This window comes from Castor canadensis, chromosome 6 (assembly GCF_047511655.1).
Source record: "Castor canadensis chromosome 6, mCasCan1.hap1v2, whole genome shotgun sequence".
NCBI lineage: Eukaryota > Metazoa > Chordata > Mammalia > Rodentia > Castoridae > Castor > Castor canadensis.
In genome coordinates this window covers 44,956,284-44,977,181 of record NC_133391.1, presented here as the reverse complement: position 1 = coordinate 44,977,181, position 20,898 = coordinate 44,956,284, and the positions used below count along the sequence as shown (strand labels likewise).

Below are 20,898 nucleotides of genomic sequence, written 5' to 3'. Positions count from 1 at the left end.
TGTGCATGTGTGTGGTGCTGGGGAATGCACCCAGGGTCTTGTGCATACTGAGATGCTTCAACAATGAGCTATACTCCCATACTCAGAATAAAGTCTTAACAAGCGAATGCAGTTAACTAATACTAGAAGACATCAATAATATAAAAACAATGATGGTAGGACCATTTATTGAGTGTCTACTCTGCACCAGACTCTTGACATCTCTGCTGTGGTATAATTTTTTGCTACAATTTTATTTTACAAATTGTGTTTAATTTTTAAGGTGGGATGGTGAACAAAGGAAGCCACACTTTTCAAAAGAAACAAAAATCATAGTGAAACTGAAAGCAAAAACTAAAGAAAGATCAATCACACTATTTTTTTCAGCGACAAGATAAGTTTCAGAACATCCAGATTTTCTTTATTTGATATACACATAAAGAGTAAAACCAATTCCTATACTGAATGAGATTAAAAAAGATGGTCACTCTAGTTTAGAAATGCCTGTTTGTACTCTGAAACTGACTTATCCTATCTAAGAGCACTTTGACACATCTCTTCTCTCTTAATATGGACCAAATGCAGTCCAACTGCATACTGACAGCAGATGCTTCCCAATGTGAAGAAACAGCAATTAATCTCTTAGTTTTAACCTTTCGGGGCCCACAAGCTTAAGATAAACCACAAAGTCTTTTATTGGCCTCTTGTTCATTATTCAGAAATTCCTAATGTCAACAGGATAGACTTAGGTAAGATAAAAATATTACTAATAGGTAGATTTATGTATGTATTTCTAACATGCTCCCCCCAAGAAATTCAATTGCTCTGAACTTAAAACTAAATTTAAATCTTTAAGTCATTTTTTGGGGGGTGCTGGGGATTGAGCTTGGGGTCTTGTGTGCATGGTCTACCTGCAAGCTTCCCTCACCCTAGTAACATTTACTTTATGCCACACAGTTGTAGGCCCTGATGATAAAGGAGTAAATAATACACGCATGATTTCTGAGGAGTGAGGAGTCAGACAATAAACTAGAAAATAAATAAGAAATCATTAGAAAAGAAGGCAACTGGTGAACACAGTCACTCTAACACAAGTCAGCCTTTCCTGAAGCTCTCTTCCAGGCTTATCTAGCACAAGGATATATATGGTGTTGGCCCCTCTTTATTGGTACTCTAAGAGTTTAAGGAGGACCCTAAAGTGAGGGATCATCACTTTTCATAGCATGAAAATTAGAAGGAGAAGCAATAAGGGGAAGTGTCCTGGCCATATTAGCATTTGCACACACATACCCAGTAAGGTGGGGCTGGCACTACGACCTAGGGTAAAGGCTACACCCTGGGCGTACATGTCATCTTGATTCTTGGGAACTTCAGGAAGTACATGAACTTCCCAGAGGCTGCAAGGTGTAGGCTATGAAATCTTTGCAGGGGAACTCTGACATTGTTTTTCTCTCTAGGGCTCGAAGAGACCATCTCCATCTCCTGGGCATTTCCAGGGCCTAGCCAGGGTTTTGATAAAAACAGACTTTAGATGGTCAGACCTGGGATCCCCTCTTCACTTTACAAAGAAGGAAACAGAGAGGAGAGAAGCCTACACTCAAAAGCTAGTTAGAGGGCAGGGGTCAGGACTCAAGTAGTAGAGCACTTGACTGCAAGGCCCTGAGTTCAAACACCAGCACTGTCAAAAAGAAACAAATAACAGCAACAATAAAAACAAAGCTAGTTAAGGACTCTGGCCAAAACTGGCTATTTGCTCACCACTTTTATTTTTTCTTTCTTGGCACAAAGAAAGATTACATTTTCCAGTGGGGCGGGATCTTGTGTTGGAGTCTGATCAATGGACTGTGAGGAGAAGTGATCTATACATTGCCCAATCTGTCTTTGCAAAGGTTCCATATGATTTTCTACACACTTCCTGTCTTCATTCATCAACCATCTAAATGCAGAGACTCCAGCAGAGGACTTCCACAAAACCCTAGAATACGGTAGCACCACAAGATGGAAGAAACTGAGGTCTTGATCGCTTGTGAAAGCAGTCACCTGAACACACCAAACCTAGTGTGGTATGTTTGAGAAATAAACTTTATTGTTAAGCCACTGAGGTTCTGGAGTTGTTATTATAGCAATTAGGTCTCTTTGCTCTGACAAATACCCTGGCAGCTTGGAGTCCATGATGATTAGCCTTGCATGTCAACTTGATGGGGCCAAAGTGTGCCAGACAGTTGGTTCAACATTCTTCTGGATGAATCTATGAGGGCCTCTCTAGGATGGAGTAACATTGGAATCACTATATTGCCCTCCCTAGTATGTGCGGGCCTCACCCAATCACCAGCTTTCTGCAGATGTTGAAAACTTCCAGCCCTTCATAATCACAAGTCAATTTGTTGTAATTTTATTTATGAAAGAGACTATAAGCCAGACCTTACTCTCAATTCAATGCTTTTATTCCCCCAGGGCCGGGACTTGAACTCAGGGCTTCATGGTTGGTAGGCAGGCACTTTACCACTTGAGCCACATCTCCAGCCCTTTTTGTTCTGGCTATTTTGAAGATAGAGTCTCACTTTTTGCCTAGGCTGCAATCCTCCCATTTTACACTTCTCCAGGAGCTGAGATGACAGATTTGCACCACCCCATCCAGGTTTTTTTTTTTTCTGTCAAGAGGGGTCTCGTGAACTTTTTTGCTGGGGCTTGCCTGGCACCACAATCCTCCCAATTTCAGACTCCCAAGTAGCTACAATTACAGGCATGAGCCACTGGTGCCTGGCCCAATTTAATGCTTTTTAATAAGAAATTCTGTTTCTCCAAATTAATAGACACATTTCCCAGATTACTTCACATTCACTTCCCGTACCTGAAACTGCCCAGTCTTGGATCAACAGTGATCAGCAGAAAATAAGCCTGTGTGCAGACCCTACAGGTTCCTTGGTGATGCACAAAGGATGTTTGTGGATGCCCTACCGTTAGCTCGATCTTTGGTGCTGGCTTTTGGGCTGCAAAGTGCTCTTCAGTCCATTGCCTCATCTTTCACTTGCCTGATCTGAGTAATCAATATATGCTACATAGATAGAACCACAGTTCACTATCACAAATTTATAAGCACCTACTGATTTCAGCAGCCCATTCCTGTCCTCTCTGACCCATAGATGGAGACAGATCAACAGAAGGAAGAGTTATTTACGAAGCTTCCATCCTTGGGAAGTTGGCAGGATGGAATAATCTTGATCTCTTTTCCATAGCTTCAGGGTACTAGCCCTGTTGAATTGGACACACTGTAAATGTGCCTCGACAGATGTCCTGTCAGTTTAGATTGTAAACTCAGAAAAAAAGGAAGATTTTAAGAATCAAAGAAACTTTGGTTTAAAAGTTTTGAAGGTCATCTGACTCTATTTTAAAATTTTTATTTTATTCGTTCTTTTATATATTGTCTAAACACATGATGTAACAAGTAACCACTCAAAGAATAAGTCAAATAGATGTCGTGCAGTAATAGTACACTGTGGTAGGACTCCCTCAGCCAAGGAGAACTTGCTAGTCTTTTTCATTAGAGAGTCCCATGAATAGTGGTTTTAGTATGGGGAAAGAGGAAGTGGAGTTTTCATGAAATCTCAGGGAACATATATTCATGAGGTGAAATACAGACAAGTCTACTAAAAGTTAATGAAACAATAGTTCCTGACTGTCTTCAAAACTCATACAGGGCATTCACTCTGACCTTCCTTACCCTGGAAATAACTGAAGAAATCACCCCTGCAGTAAATCCTATAGAGACGAGCTAATCAGTTCTACTTCCCAGAAAGGGCAACCTAGGAAATTGTCTAATTCATGTTAAAAGACAGAATTGAAACTAGGCTTCCAAATTTACCCAAAATAAAAAAAAAATTCTCAATGAAGTGTGTAAAGCTAGTATGAAGAAGCAAAGCTAACTTCCTGCTCTTGCTTCTCCTCTACAGTTACAGCAAAATCAGGCTTTTAAAAGCCTTGAAAATTAGTATACTTGCCTAAGAACCAGAAAATGAACCAACAGAAGAAAGCAGTATCTAGTCCCTTTGAACAGAATAATTGAGTTCTCTCTCCTCTCTCTTTCTCGCTCATAAATTTTATTAGAAAATGTATTGGAAATGAGAGCGCAGCTTCCTCTTAGATTTTTCTTAGATTAAATTGTTTAGAGATCAAAAGGTCAGGTGTACACACACACACATACACAAACAATAAAAGAAATTAAAGTTTCAATGGAAAAATTATATTTCACATGTCTAAAGACTTTAAAAAGATAGGTGATATTCAATTGATGATATTTTACAAAGATACATACCTAAAGCATAAGCACATATAAAGATTTAAAATAAAAGGATATAAAAATACTATTCAAAATCAACCAAAAGAAAGTGGATATAATGAGGACTGGCAGAATGGCTCAAGTGATAGAGGGCCTGCCTAGAAAGCGTGAGGCCCGAAGTTCAAAGTGCAGTACCACTAAAAAAAAACAACAAAAAAAAAAAGAAGGAAGAAAAGTCTATATAGCTATATAATCATCAGACAAATAGACTGAAATTTTCAAAAAGGATTATTAAAATAATAGTAGAAGGATGGACTGATAGAAATTATCTAACAGAGAGAAGAAAAGTTTGAAAAAAGAGAACAGACTCATCCAATAGAATAATGATACAAGGGAAAACTCCATTAGAAACACATAATGGTCCAAAATTTTATGTACCTAATAACAAACCTCAAAATTGGCAAAAGCCTAGGCATAGTGACACATGCCTGTAATCCCAGAACTCTGAAGGCTAAAGCAGGAGGATAGAAAGTTCAAGGTCAGTCTGGGCCACATGGCAAGATCCAGACTCAAAAAAAAAAAACCAAAAAACCCAACCATCCACAGAAGTAAAAGAGTTGACAAAATCCAAAGACGTTTATAACTTAATCATCATGGGAAGGCTGGGAGATAAATAACTTGCCTAGCATGTGTGAGGCCCTGGGTCCAATCTCCAGTACCACCCACAAAAGTAAAAATTATATTAATAATAATGATAATCACCATGGGAAGTTAACATATTCTCTCAGTACCTGATTAAGCAGACAAGAATTATTTAGTATATAGATTTGAACACATATAGATTGCACATAGTGTTACCTTATGGACACATGAAGAACTTATACCTAGCAATTAGAAAATATACATTGTTTTCCAGCGCATATAACCAATAAAGACTGAACATGGATAAGAACACAAAATAAATCTTTAAAAAATGAGAGAATAAATATACATGTTATGTTCTCAGATCAAACTATAATTAAATTATAAATGCCTAATAAAAATACTGAAAAACATGTTCAGAAATGCACTTTTAAATAATACAGTTGTCAACATACCTTTCCTTTTTTCAACATCTCTTTTTTTTGTTTGTTTGCAATACTGGGGTTTGAACTCAGGGCCTTGTGTTTGCTAGGCAGGAGCTCTACCACTTGAGCCTTGCCCCAACCCCATCTTATCTAACTAGATAAAATGTACAAATGAGTGAAAAGAAAGCCTACAGCAAAAGTAAATAAAATAACACCTTTGGTGACACTGATTAACAAAAAGCTAAAGGCACAATATTTGAATGAAACACTGAACCTAATTATATGTATAGCAGATTTTTTAAATCAAGGAACGTTATGAAACATTTGTGGTAATTAACTTGAGTTCTTAGAAGAAACAGAACACTTCCTGAAATATATATCTATTACAGCTAGTTTAAGAAAAAATAAAAGTCTGGGTTGGAGGGTTGGCTCAAGTGGTAGAGTGACTGGCTAGCAAGCAGGAGACCCTGAGTTCAAACCCCAGATGAACTAAAGCTTAAATATTCTCAACTCTTTGTCATCACTCAGCCAAAAAAAAAAAAAAAAAAGGTCCAAGGAGTTCTATCAAATACATATTATCCCCAGTCTTTCACAAATTGTGCTGGAAAACAGAAGAAAAGGAAATAACGCCATATTCTTTTTGAGACTAGTTAAACTTTGGACAGTATGAGAAAGTACAAGTCAATTTCATTAATATGTATGAATACAAAAATCATAAAAGGGGAAAAGAAGCTTTTTCTTAAAGTACAAAGTAATGGTAAGGAGATGGAAATGTTAATTACCATGGTTTCATCATTACATGTTGTATACATACATTGAAATATCACACAGTGATCACACAGTGGCTCACGTCTGTAATCTTAGCTACTCAGGAGGCAGAAGTCAGGAGGATCACAGTTCAAAGTCAGCCAAGGCAAATAGTTTGCAAGACCCTATCTTGAAAAAACCCCTCCCAAAAAAGAGCTGGTGGAGTGGCCCAAGGTGTAGACCCTGAGTTAAAACTCCAGTACCACAAAAAAAAAAAGCAATATCACACTGTACCTCATAAATACATACAATTATTCATGTTAATAGAAAAAGCTTTACAAAGTATCCCCACCCAGAAAAACAATTTTTTTTTAAGTTTAGAAAAAATAAAAATAAATAAATAAAAATATTTTCGAGCCAGGCATGATGGTTCTCACTTCTAATCCCACTACTGGGGAGGCTGAGGTGGGAGGATCATGAGTTTGAGGCCAGCCTGGGCTACAGAGAGAGACCCCATTTTTCTCATTACGTTGTGCTGGGGATCCAACCCAGGCCTTGCACATAGTAGGCAAGCACTGAGTTAGACAACTCTTTAAAAAACTGTTTTAAGAAGGAAAAACATGAGGCAGGTAGAGTGGCTCTCATGGTACAGCACCTGCCTAGCAATTGTGAGACCCTGAGTTCAAATTCCAGGGACAAAAAAAAAAGGGGGGAGGAAGAAAAAATGCACTATCTTTGTTTTGGTTTTTGAGACAGGTTCTTGCTATGTTGCCCAACTGGTCTTGAACTCTTGGACTCAGGTGACCCTCCTCCCTCAGCCTCAGCCTCCTGAGCTGGAACTACAGATGCTCACCACCTGGCTGGCTAAAATGTAGGGTTCTTTTTTTTTTTTAAGTATTAATTTGTGGTTTATACCCCCTCAGGATTGGGACTGTTACTTGCAGAAATACATTATAACATTAGAGAAAGCAGTAAATGTTGTTTGTCACATTTCAAGTTAATAAAGGTCACAAAAGTCTATCAAGAGATTTGAACAAAAATCATACAAGAAATTAAATTCTCATCAATTAATAAAAACAACACATTTAGCCGAGTGTAGGGGCACCACCCTGTAATTTCAGCACTTGGGAAGCTAAGGCACGAGGATTGAGAATTTGAGGTCAGCTGGGTATGTCCTGAGTTGTGCAGTTGTAATCAAGATGTTTCTGAAGGTGGAACAGGTCAGAGGGAAGGAAGCCTTCCCTTGTAGTTAGTAGCAGTTTATTATACTTCAAGCTATCATTATTATTTTTTTGGTGGGACTGGGGTTTGAACTCAGGGCTTCACACTCGCAAAGCAGGAGCTCTACATCTTGAGCCACTCCTCAGTCCATTTTGTTCTGGTTATTTTGGAGATGGGGTCTCACAAACTATTTGCCCAGGCTGGCCTTGATCTGCCATTTTCCCAATCTCAGCCTTCCAAATAACTAGGATTACAGGCATGAACCACCACGCTCAGCTACTTTAAATTACTTAAGACACTACGGCTTAAACACAGAGATCAACAGAATGACCAGTGGAACAGACTGGCAAACTCGGAAATAGAATCATACATAAATAGAAACTTGGGCTGGGGAGATAGCTCAGTGATAGAGTCATTGAACTCCAGCACAAAAGGAAGAAAAGGGGAAGGGGAAGGGGAACGGCAGAGGGAAGGGGATTGGAAGAAAAGGTAAGGGGGAAAGGAAGGGAAGAGAAGAAAGAGAGAGACATGGTGGTGCATGCTTGTAATCCCAACACCTGGGAGGCTGAAGTAGGAGGGTCTCAAATTCAAGTCTAGCCTGGGCTACTCTGCCTCAAAAAAAAATTTTTTTTAAGGAAGAAAGGAATGAATTAAAGAAGGAAAGAAGGAACTTGATATGAGGTGTCATTACAATCAGAGAAAAGGATAAAATTTGTAATTAATAATGTTGGGCTAATAATTATCCATGTGAGGGAAAAACTTTAATTAGATCCTATTTTATTCCATGAACAATCTACTGGATGGAAGAACTAATGTAACAAGCTAAACCTTAAATATTTTTAGGAGAAAATATAGGAGTGGATCTGATGAACAAATTGACAAAAAGCAAGTAACCAGTGGAAAAAAATGAACAAAGTACACATCTGTTTCACAGGAAAGGAGGCCTGTCCAGCCAATAAACTTATGAAAAGGTAATCAGGAAATGCTAATTACAATAACATTTTATATCCGATTGTCAAACATTTTTAAAGTTTGACTACCAGCTGTTGGTAAGAGGTTGAATGACAGGAATTCTGTATTATCGGTGAAAATACACATTAGTATAATGCAAATGTACATTTGTATAAATACTTGGGAGAGCAATTTGGTAATACCCAACATTTCCATTTCTAGGAACACAACGTGAAGAATCTCTTTCACAAGGAGATACAGGAAGGCTGCATGCTTCAGAATTGTTTGTAACAGGAGAAATCAGAAACAACTAAAACCCTCCTAACAGAACAGGCAAATAAATGACCAATTTTTAGACAGTGGGATTTTATATGCAGCAGTTAAAATAAATGAACAAAACACAGGTATCAACATGGGTAAGTCTCAAAAACAGTACTGAGGGGAAAATAAAGGAAGGTGCAAAAGAATATATAAACTATGATATCATATATATGAAGTTAAGCATGCCAAATGACTACATGGTTTATGGAAATACATGTAAATTAAAGGCACAAAATTATTCCTGACAGTGCTGTATGCCAGTTTGGGTATAGGAGATGCCTGTGAGGAGAAAGGAAAGTGATGGGGTTAGGGAGGAGCAGTTCCAGAAGATACTCAGTTACAGCTATAACATTTTATTTCAAAAGTAAAACTAGCAGGAAATATGACAGAATGGTGAGTATGTTGATTATTATTCTTTGTAATTTCAGTGTGCCTAAAATATTTCATTTAAAAAGTGAGCAACAATAAACTTCCAAAAAGATGTCTTTTCACCTGCCTAGCATGAGGCCATGGGTTCAAACCCCAATACTAATATCACCAAAAAAACCCAAAGAAGACCTTTTGCTAATAGGTTTTCATAAGTGATAAAATTACTAATTAAATACTAAGATATCAAAAAATCACAAAAATGTCCAAATTCTCACTGTGACATTTATTTCAGTTTTAATTATGTGTTCATATTGTAAGTAAATAAATAAAAGATCTATCTGGACATAAATAACAAAGCCCTGACTATAGGATAAATGTGCACACCTGTGGACAAAGACTGGAAAGGATTAATACATAGGATATATATTAGGTGAAATATAATATATATTTGGGTGAAACTTGTTTGAATTTTTTTATTTTTTAAAATCTGATTTAATGAGTTGCAAATTGTTAAATGTATTATGGATGTTTTGGAAAGTTTTGTTTTTTTTACTGTAGAAATAATGTAGCAGCACAGATTTAAACAAATAATGCTCTAGAAATGCAAAGAAGTAGTTCTTCTAGATCTTCTGGATATTCACTCGCTTCTACTGAATGATCAGGTTAAGCAAACAGGCACACAATAAGATGACTTGGGTCAAATCACTATCTACACCCAGTTTTCAAGGGCCATGGCAGGGAAAAGTCACAGGGGAGTGATACTTGCTATCCCTTTAATTAAGGCGGGGCTTTTAAAACTCATTTGTTCCATTTGTGTCTTGAATCAATCAGATGAAATTCACCTTTTACATGGCCTGAATCCTGATAGCGCTGCACACTCGATAGGTAATTTAATCATGTCTGGTGTAGATGAGCACAAACTCAAATTAGCTACTGAAAGAGTTAGGCTTCTCAGAGATAGCTGTGCTTTTCCACTTTTATGCAAGAGCTGAGCATCGCCAACTGGCTACTTGGAGATGTTATTAAAAATTTAGTGAAAGAAACAAAGGTGTGCTCTGGTGTCTCTTGTTACCTTTTCTACTGTTACTCCAGCAGACAAAAGGCATAGAGCCTGCCTCATGAATAATGTGACACGGAATAGTCACAATCTATTTTTAATGGAGTCAGGTAATAACATTAAGAGAGAAATTTGCAATCTTCAAATTTCAGACAGTAACAGGCATAGTAATTTGTTTTGATTATGAACTGGTGATAGTGAGATAAAATATTTTTTCTCCAAAACAAGGCATACAGTTAACATCAAAATTACAACTCCTAGGCTGAGTGTGGTGGTACCCACCTGCAATCCAGCACTCAGGAAACTGAGGTAGGAGGATCAAAAATTTGAGGCCAGCCTGTGCTACATAGTAAGACCCTGCCTCAAAAAAAGTGATAATTCCTTATTTATATCATAAACGGGGAAAATGAAAATGGGCCAAATATTTTAAAGGTCATCAGGGAGAGAAGAAAAGAGACACCTAGATTTCAATCAGTTCAACTCACCCCTCAGTATATGTTTGTACTTTTTTGGGGGGACAGAGGAGGCTGTATTAGGGTTGAACTCGGGGCCTTGCACTACTAATCAGGTGCTCTGTCACTTGAGTCCACTCCTAGCCCTTTTGGCTTTGTTATTTTTTAGATAGGGTCTCAGCATTTATGCCTAGGCTGGCCTGGCCTTCAATTCCCCTATTTACACTTCCTGTGTAATTGGGATAACAGGTGAGAGCCACCATGCCCAGTTTTTGTTGGTTGAGATGGGGTCTCTTGAACTTTTTATCCCTGTTGAAACTCCCAATCTCTGCCTCCCAAGCAGCTAAGCTTACAGGCATAAGCCACCATGCCTGGCTACAATTTGTTACCCAGGTTGGAAATAACCAACCAGTACGCATGGAGACTTTTGTGGGAAGGATGTTTTGTCATCTTTATTCACTGGGAAGTTTGCCTCCCACCACACTGTGATGTGGTTATTGGATGCTGCTACTGTTCCTCAGCCTTCGTTCTGAAAAATGATCTTAAATTGCATTACAGAGTAAGCAAATTTAAATTCTGGACGAGACTAAACTGACCTGGAAAGACATGGTTTTGGAAACTGAAGGAGGACACTCAAGGACCAAGATTTGGAGGGATATGAGAAAGGCAGCATCAGAGTCCCTGAATCACTAACTCAGAAAGTCTTAGACTGGAGGTGTGGCTCAGCAGTAGAGTACTGGGTTCCATCCCCAGTACTGCAACGGGGGAAAAAGTTCCATGTTCCTCTGTTTTCTGTGTACTTAAGCAATTTCTCTTCCTTTTGTGCTGTACAGAGCAGAGCCAGTCCACAGGATGAAGCAGGAGTTTATTTTCAATCACTTTCTGTGTGCCAGTCACTGTTCTGTGGGCTGAAGATTCAGCAGTGACCAAATAAATGGAGCTCTACAAGATATTGTCCTCAGTGTTATGGTCCCTCCACCTAGACAGTGTCATCAGTACAGGGGGATTCAATCAGTATGTGTGAAGTTATTTGAATGGAAGCAGGCGATCTCCTGGTAGTCACCATGGGCCATGCGTGCCCTGAAGGTCTGGCTGGGAGTGTGTGGAGCACAGGCCGTAGTGATATAGACTAGGTTTCATTCTCTTATTCCGGTGGAATGGAGCCACAAATAGCCTGGATCCCCATTTCACTGCTCTCCATGCATCTTTAGCTTTATAATTGGTCACCTGTGAAGCAAACTCATGCTTTTTCTCCTCTCCAGCCTCCATGGAATAAAGTGATCAGAGTTGGATTAGGATGATAGAACCATGTCTACATTTTATGGTCAAGGAAACTGGTAAGAGAGAAGTCAAAGGATTTTCCCAAGGCACATGATGTAGCTGTGATAGAGCCTAGACTAAGACTCCAGTCTCTAGACCAAAGGCCTGTGATTTTTCTATTATCTAGGAGCATTCTGGCCTGTTTTTTAAAAATACACTGAAATTCTCATAGGAAGAGCTGATATCAGGGATCTTAGTTTTAAACACCTTCTAGTTTTTCGGTTAGGAAAGCAGTGTCTCTGAGACATAAAAGGAAACCAGAGCAATTGGATTTTACTATCTTTGGATGTTGGCCTGTTGGCTTCTCTTTCATACGCCACTACAAGTTTCCTTCAGTGCCAGCTTCACCACAGAAAAACAACGGTCTTTCTTAAATTCCCTACCTAAATGACAGGCAATCTGTAATAGTCTTAATACTTTATTAACTTAAAACATCACTCTAATAAATATGCACTAACAAACATAATGCACTCTGAAAGATATGAAAACATTTACAGACATCATCAAAGTAAAAATACCTCCTTTTCCCTACATGGTACACATGGAAAGCCAGAGTTAAAGCCAAAGTCTTCACTCCTACATGCCTACCAGTTCAGACATTTTAGAAATATCAGCTTAACAATAAAAGCTAAATATAACCTCAGTTACTTGCTGATTGATTGATAAAATCCAAACGGGTCAGAAGGGAAGGTTCAAGACTGTGTTGTTTTCTCAGAATTCCCTTGGAGGAAAAGAACAGACCCCAGACAGTTTGAGGGGTAGTTGTTAGCTCTGGAGAGGCAGGGGCTATGACTTTAATCTCTAGTTCCCTAGTACCTGGTGCATGACATTTAGCAACCAGTAGTCAATAAACATTTGCTGAATGAAAGAGTGATTCTGTACATGTCTTCACGTCCTCTGAGGAAACCCTCATGGGCCTCCTGCACAGAACACCTCCGATCCCTTCTCATCACCAAGTCCATTCTTTCTGCTTCTTACTGGGGCAGGCTGAATGGTACATTTGGTGATTTCAAGAGTGAGCTCCTTCCCTTAATCAGTTTCTGAACCAGTCTCAAGGAGGAGAACCGATTCCTCTAAGATTTATAGGCGGCATTGAACAGAAAGGGGTTATCAGGCCAACAGACTCCCAAGAAGATAAAAATAACACTTACTCTTCTTTCTAAATAAAAACATTAACATGTGTGTCCACTTGTAAATGGTGATTCCTCATCTTTCACTCGTATATTTTGGGGGAGTGCAGCAGGAAGGATGACACTCAAAGGACTTTCCTTTCTGCAACAAGGTTGAAATGGGAAGGACTGTAGGGTACAAGATTTTACCTGGTCCCACTTGACTTTGCATCTTTAGAAGTAGAGCCTAAAGTCCAGAGTTGCTGTGGGTTTTACTCTGGGTAAAAATTTGAAAAGATACCTCATCCCCACTGGCAGCTCACTCCAGGAAGAGCAAGGGAGATCACCCTGGAAGGATCTGCACACTGAATGGGAGGGGCAACCCTCCCCCAAGAAGTCAGAAGAAGCTGGAGGCAAGTGGGGAAGCTGCCTTTAGTAGTGTTGCACAGCTGCCACGTGCAGCCCACCAGGATACTCATTTAAGTCCATGCTGTGTTTCCCGGTGCCTCCGGAGATCCACCTTCCTTTGGAAGCCCTTCCCACACAGGTCGCAACCGAAGGGTTTGAAACCTGTGTGCTTGCGGCTGTGAGTGATGAGGTTAGAGCTCTGGCTGAATGCTTTGCCACACACCTGGCACTTGTGAGGCTTCTCACCTGCGGGGATGGAAGGGAGAGGAGAGGAAGTACAAGTCTGTGATACAGCTAGAGGGGATCCACTGTGACCCACATGCACTTGGCAGCACTATCTAAGACATTTAAGCAACTTGTAATGTGTTACAGCATGAACTAACTCCCAGACTATAACTTGGTCCTAAGAAGCCATGGGTGTACCAGGTGGAAGGCAGACTTTCTAACTGGGGGTTCCCAGCTAAAGGCCTCAAACTTCTTCCTGTTAAGCGGAAATACAGCAAAGGCCATGTGGGCTCCTCAGCTGAAAACGCCCTGGGAAGACTCCCCTGACTTGAGAAGCAGATGTTCAAACAGGAGGTGGGAGGAGCTGTCCTATAAACCATGTGACTCCTCTAATTCAGAGGAACTTTTCAAATCTGAGTTTCCAAATGGGTGTTGGTTTTGTATGGACCGGTGAACCTGTCCTCCTTCTTGCTCTTGAAGAACTACAGAAAGTTTCTGAGGCACAGACATTTCTCTTATTTTAAAAAATCCACATTTAAGCCACCAAGATTTCTTAAGGTAGCCAATCCTTTTCATCTTGGTTCTACTTTCTCTGAGGTTAGTCACAAGATTCTTTGGCAACTCTTCACCACAGATTAGTAAGTGACAGAACATGAAAAGGTTTTGTCTTTTCCCCATCTCATGTGCTGTCTACAATTTCCAAATAGTCCCAGCATGGCATTATCATGGGGACTCAGCCTTCAAAAAAAAGTGCAAAATGACCAAAATTTGCTTTTGAGGAACTCTCTGTCCCTCTTGATACATTTCCTTCTCTCTTCATGCTTCAAATTTCTTGGGTAAAGAATCACTTAACAAAACATATCCTATCCCCTTTTAGTGCCAAACAAATCCGAGAAATGACTTCTAGCTATAAATGTTTGTAAATGTTTGATTAGGGCTTAATGTTTCCTTCAGTCAAGAACCTAGTTGCATTTTGATAAGTGGCTTGAATACCCTTCCTTCAAAGGAGTAAATTATATGGAAATTTATGGCGAGGGGCATAATTAAAATAGCATTTTTCTAAGTTTCTGATGCAAACATCTATACTGTCCAAGCATATTTACAAATGTTGGTAGGTGTTTCGAACACACCGTGATTTGTTTTAAATGACTATTTATATTCTACAGTAAAACTGGCAGAAATTCTGGGTCTCACGTAACTGTCTTGCTGACTATAAAGAGAGAGAGTCTCTTGAAGGCAAGAAAATCACTTTAGTCTGTGAACGTCTGGCATTCAACCTCCTCCCCACTGCACTTAAAGTGCTAAGAGTCCAGGATTGGAAGCAGACCATTCGATGACTCCATGATTCACACAGCCTGACTCTAGGTAAGTTATTCAGTGTCTCTGAGTTTCTGGAGGATAAGAGGAGCTCATTTTACTTTATGGGGTGTAGGAAGGATCAAATGAAATGACAGCTTTGAAAGGCTTTGTAAATTATAGAGAATTATAATAGGTAGGAATTATCAGTATTAAAGCATCAAATTGTTGATATTTTGAAAAGGGCAAAAAGCAAAGACAAGTTTTCTGTATCCATCAACTCCCATGACTCTGAAAGTATAGTAATAAACAGGTCAAGAGCATAGATATCTGAGAGGTCAGACGGACCTGAATTTGAGCCCTGGCCCAGCCAAGTTTATCAGTGTAAACTTGAACAGGTTACTCAATCCTTCTATGCCTCACTTTCCTTATCTCTAAAATGGGGCTAAGGAATAGTTTCTGTCTATTGAAGTAGTGAGCAGAAGCTGAGATGATGCACTTAAAAAGTGCTTAGCAGAGACCTTAGTGATATTTGCCATTATTTTTCCTCTACAAGTAAGTTCTCAGACTCCTAAAACTATGGCAGAAAGGCCACAAGTTCCTCCCTCAAAAGGCTGGGTTGGAGTCCTGCAGAAAGTTCTCAGCAACACTCCAGGAGGACCCAGAGCAGGCAACAGTTGGAACAGCTGCTAAACTAGAGGAAAATATTCTTTCTAAGGATAGAGAACATGCAAGCTGGCCTGCTGGTCCTTTAGACAAAACCCAGAATTGAAGTCCCTCTGGAGAGAACCGCATTTGTGAATGAGAGTAAAAGGCTCTATTTTAACACATGCAGTGATTAACTCCATCTGGAAAGCCTACTCTACCACTCACTGAGGCTAGGATATCAGGGCAGATAAGTTATGTTGGCCTCAGGGTGTTTCCTACAAGCTGAGGACCTTCAGCTCACCTGTGTGAATGAAGGTGTGTTTCTTCATGTCTGACTTCTGGTGGAACCTCTTGCCACAGTACTGACAGGGATAGGGCCGGGTGTCTGAGTGAATGAGCAGGTGTGTGGATAGCGTGGATGACCTCTTGAAGCTCTTGCCACAGATCTTACAGTCAAAGCTACGTTCCTGCAGAAAGAAAGATCAGCACTCCTTCTGCAGTCACCTAGGTGCCACCTGCTCACCACTAATCTGACCCTGAACTCCCACAGCCAGACCTCCCTTTCTGTATAGCCTTCCTCCCTCCATTGACTTCCAATCTGCAAGCTCTCCTCTCTCTCATTTAACACTTTTCCCACCAAAACACTTTTCAGCCACAACCCTCCACACCCCATGGTAGAAACTTTCCACCTTGCATTTTTGACACCCATTTACACACACTTCTCCACCCTTCTCAACCAGAGGCTTAGATCTCAGCCACTTAAATGCCCCCAATCCCTTAGGTACTGTGGGTGTCAGAGGAGGTGGGTTGATGTTCTTTTAAGCTAATAAATCTTTGTAAATAAGCATTCTCCTGTCACAGTTATTTGTGTATTTGTTTGCTTATCTACCCTCTTTTTCTCTTGGCTAAACTGCAATCTCCATGCAGACATCCTGTCAAGAACCTGGTATGCTATAGGATTCTCAAGTACTTGGCATCTGAAAGTCAGGCAACAATGAATGAATGAAAGAATAGCAGGATAGTTGTGCTACTGGATGCTCAAAAGAGCTGAGATCTTCCCCCTTTTCAGGCGGGAAGGGTCAATGCAGATTAAGTGACAACCATTTGGTGAAAAGAATCCAGGCAAAGAAACAGAGCTAATGAACCTGATATATCGGCAGCAAGCATCAGTGCACACAAACCTTCTTCAAACCCAAAAGAATGATGGAGCTCACACGCTAGACGCTCCCCATGAAGTGACAACACAGTCTAAAGCTGCCTCAAGGCCTGAGCCGGCTACCAGCGCCTTTCCCTCCGCGCCTACACCAGGGTGAGGGGAGCTGAGGAGTCTGGAGGCAGTGGGGGAGAAAACTAGTAGGCTGACAGATGTTGGTGCTACGTGGAGGGCAGGACGCTCAGAAGGTCCCCAGGGCGAAAACCTGGGCAGGGAGGTGGGCGGCCGCGCGCCCCGCTCTTACCTGCGAGTGCACGGCTTTGTGCTGCTCCAGGCTCACCGCGTGCCCGAAGGTCTTGCCGCACATCTCGCAGGCAAAGGGTCTCGTGCCGCTGTGGGACCTGCGCACGTGCACCTCGAGCCCATGCGGCGTGGAGAACACCTGAGGCGGGTGGGGCCGGGGAGAAGGCCGCTGAGAGGGGCCGCGGGGTGCGGGCGCTGGCGGGAGGAGGGCCAGGGACGCAGGCGCGGGGCTGACCAGGCTGGGCGCACAGGAGCCTCACCTTGCTGCACTTAATGCACTTGTAGGAGCCGCCGCCCAGGAGTAGGCGGGTGCACAGCAGCTCCGACTCCACCTTGACGCCAGCGCCCTTGTCCACGTGTAGCTCGTGGCCGCGTTCTGGGTACAGTCGGCCAGCCGCTGCCGTCTGCCGCTCGTACAGCCCCGCCGCTGCAGGACCAAAGTCACCGTAGAGCCCCAGGCCTGTGCCGCCTCCGGCGCCGCCTCCTGCGCTGCAGTTCCCTGGGGACCCGACCCCAGCGCCGCCCGCAGCCCTCTCTGGGCCATAGAGCGCGGCCGGGTGGCCAGGCTCTGGGGTGCGCTCGCAGAAGAGGCCCAGGCCCGCCCTGCGCTCCAGGGCCGCGCACGGCCGATAGCTCTGCACCAGGTGCCTCAGGTCAGAACCCGCCAGGCCACTCCAAGAGTACGGCTTGAAAGGCAGGGGGAAGAGCTGGGCTTCATCTGGGGACTGGCACATCGACTTCTCCGAGGCTGTGGAGGCACAAGAGGACGTGGGGTCAGGTTTAAGGCTGCGGGGCAGGGCCGAGAGGCGATTGCCCACGCTGTGCGCTCGCTACTGCTGGGCGCACAGCCTCGTTAGAACGCTGGGTACGCAGGGACCGAGCTAGGTGCCAGTGGTAGTGCAGCAGTCTGATGCTAAATGACGTCGGGTGAGGAGCTCGAGAGCAGAGGAAGCGCCCGGCTTTAGGAAGGTCATTTTTGGCCAGTCCCCCGGCACTAGGTCGTCTTACAGCGAGAAGCGCGTCCATAAAAGCTCTGAGCCCCAGTCGGCGCTTGTGGGCAAGAGGGTCCAGCCACTAGCGCCGGCCTGCTCCAAGCACCTCTGTGTTTCCACGCAATCTTTTTTCTTCCCAGAATCCAAGATGAAGGAGGGGGAGGGCCGATAAAATGAGATCTGACAAAGCCGAAAGGCGTTAAGGTTCCTCAAAGTTAAGTGCCTGGTGCAGGGAGCCAAGGGGCGCCCAAAACTCCCAATTCCCATTCCTGTTAAGCGCTCGATACGGGAAAACGAATTCCTTAGAGAACTGGTTTAAAATTAGTACAGTTGAGCATCCACCTTCAGGATAGTTTTTTTGAATCCTAGGCCTGCTGCACCACCCTCCGGGAATTTTGTTAAAATCGGATGTCCAACGAATTGGAGCGCAAAAGTATTTACTAGTGTGTTTACGCAGATGCCCGCATGCTCCTGCACCCCGAGTTTCTGTCAGGGGTGGGTCATACACAGCCAGGAAGAGCCTCCACCGCGGGCTCCCAGACACGCTCGCTGGAGCTGCGGCTCTAGTAGGGTCACTGAGTGTGGGATTGTGGCGGGCCGGGGGGGGGAGTGGGGGGGAGGCAAGGGGTGTCAGCAAGTGTAATCTGAAATAACCAGTCCTTGACAGGACCGGGCTAGCCTGCTCCTTTCTTACTGTTGCCTGGGCTAAGAAGCCCCCACCCACCGTACAGTCACTTGCTTTGCAGGAAGCTCGATTGCTTGCTGGAAATGAAACCCAACAGGCTGGTCCCCAGCCTGGGCCATCTTGGCAGAACAAAAAATGTTCTGTGCTGAGATTCTTCTCACTAGCCCCTTTCCTGCTGGGCGTCGGGTTCTGGAGGGCTCTGACTACCCAGGTGTCCCTTCGTTTCAGGTCCGCGGGGTGAGCCGTGGGGGTCTGGATTCTAGAGCCCTAATTCTTTCTAAACAACCAACTTTGGTCAGAAAACGAAACGTCAGCGTGGCTGCCAGTAGAGCCGACTGCTTTGTTTTCTCTCACAGACCAGCTCCACGCAAACGAATGTAAGGGACGAACAGCCATGCCCGCCATGAAAGGCACAAGCTGTCTTAGCCCCAGAGGAGCCGGTTGCCGCTGGGCCCCATTCCCCCCTCCTCCCCGCAAAAAAAAAACAAGGTCCACCTCGGGGTTGAGACTCCTACACTCAGCATTTCTGCGCCTAAGGTCGGGCTAGTTTCCTTCCGCGCTGCGGGGTCCCTGGGGAGCCGACCACAACACCTCCCAACAGGTCCCTACCTGGAGACACGGAGGGAGAAGGAGGCCTCCAGAAGTCCTCGAATTCCGAGCTCCGATCGCAGACACTGCCCTCGCAGCTGTCCGGGGACGCGGACGCTCTGTCTGGAGCCTCCGTCAGCTGAGACTCTGGAGACAAACGGTCCGGGGGTTCTGCCTTCGGGTCGCCTGCACTCAAAGTGCTGTCTGCATACAGAAGTCAGGACAGAAGTCAGGCCGAGCCCCGTTGAGCCTGAGGGTTCTGAAGTGCGACCCCCTCCCCCGATCGTGGCCCCTAGACGACAAGGTCAGGAGGAACAGGGACCCTAGGAAACAAAGGCAGCATCGGGGGCGTTGGGGCCGCCTCCCCCTGTTCCTGGGGAATGATGCGGCTGGGCTCAGAGTCGGCGTCCCCCGGGCAGACCCGCTTGGCCCCCGCGCGCCTCGCACCTGCTCTGCCGGGCGCCGGTACAGTCTCCAAACGGAGCGAGTAGTCTGGTCCCGGGGAGCGCGGTTGGTGGTAGCTGTGAGCCTTCTTGCTCTTGACTAGGAAAGAACGCGGCATGGTGGCCCGCCGCTTTCCCCGCTCCGCAAGGATTCCTAGAGCCGCTGTCAGCTCACGCTCACTTCAAGTGCTGACAGGAGGGGAGAATCGGGTGGAAACGCCGGTCAGCTCCCTTGGGCCGGAGACTGGGCACCCGGGCGGAGGGAGAGCGCGCGCCAGGGAGGAGCGAAGGCCCGGGGAGGAGGGGCTTGGCCCCCAGGCACCGCGCTCACCAGGTGGCACTCGCACAGGTGGCGCGAGTCCTGTCCTCCGCCGCTACTGACACAACTCGGTGGTAAAACCAGTCCCTGGACTCTGGTTCAGGCTTCTTTCCTCTCCCCTCCACCGCTCAGGACCCTCTAGTTCCCTAGGAAAGCTCGCTGCTCACTCTCTTCAGGGAGCATAGTCCTCAGCAGTTCCGTTATCCCAACTCCACCAGTCACTGCCTAGGTTCGGCTTTGGGACTGGGACGCGCGGAACTGTTTAGCGGCCCAAGATGCGTCTTTGGTAGGGACCCGGAAGGGGCAAAGAGCCAAGACCTCAAACTGAAATGAAAGAGGGGCGGGGGCGCAGAGCTCTAGGCAAGGCTGACAGAGGGGACTGGGGTGGGAACAGGGACAGTAGCAGAGGGACTGGGTGCGGCAAAGGCTCCCCCCCAGGCGGGAAGGCAGAGGATCTGGAAAGTGGGACGGATGGCGGTAAATGACCAACCCCTGCCCCGGGAGAAACTCGCTCCTCACTCGTGATCTCTACAGGAAAAAGTTGGCCTCGAAACCAGGGGTAAAGCGGGCACCGGCCATGGCTGCGACCGCAGCGAGACACCCAAGATCCAAAAAGCCTAACCTAGGAAACCAGTCCCTAGAAAAAAAGCCCTTTCTGTTTGGCTCACCAAAAATCTTGTCCTAGGAAAGTGGAGTCTGAACCGTGCCCGCCGACTGGGAAATGCGCAGTGCCTGAGTCCGTGGAGCACCGACGGCTTAGGGGACAAGAAAGCCGAGGTTGGGAAGTGAGCCCAGAAGGGAGCTAGCTGTCCGCGGCGTCGCTCTCATTAACCCCCAATCAGTTCACCTAATCTCGGGTCGAAACCTGAGCCCGGCGGGGAGGCGGGGCTGCGACTCCCGCTCTGCTCCAGGCTGGCGCAGGGGCGGGACCCCGCCGCCAAGGTCTGGGGTAAATGAATCTCCCTTCTT

General features: G+C 44.3%; 1 protein-coding gene across 2 annotated transcripts; it reads right to left on the bottom strand.

The window, feature by feature from the left end:
* Positions 1 to 13,185: 13,185 nt before the first annotated feature.
* On the bottom strand, positions 13,186 to 20,573 carry Gfi1 (growth factor independent 1 transcriptional repressor). 2 transcript variants are annotated; one of them, XM_074076473.1, is made up of 7 exons: positions 19,942 to 20,573; positions 19,615 to 19,799; positions 19,189 to 19,371; positions 17,163 to 17,650; positions 16,904 to 17,041; positions 15,748 to 15,913; positions 13,186 to 13,523 (listed from the first exon to the last, which is right to left on the bottom strand). In XM_074076473.1, the coding sequence occupies exons 2-7, from the start codon at positions 19,727 to 19,729 to the stop codon at positions 13,345 to 13,347; spliced, it is 1,269 nt and encodes a 422-aa protein (XP_073932574.1). In that variant the 5' UTR covers positions 19,730 to 19,799; positions 19,942 to 20,573; the 3' UTR covers positions 13,186 to 13,344. The 2 variants fall into 2 exon arrangements, with proteins under 2 accessions (XP_073932574.1, XP_020015133.1); XM_020159544.2 differs by lacking the exon at positions 19,942 to 20,573 and having other exon boundaries at positions 19,615 to 19,836.
* Between the last annotated feature and the right edge of the window lie 325 nt (positions 20,574 to 20,898).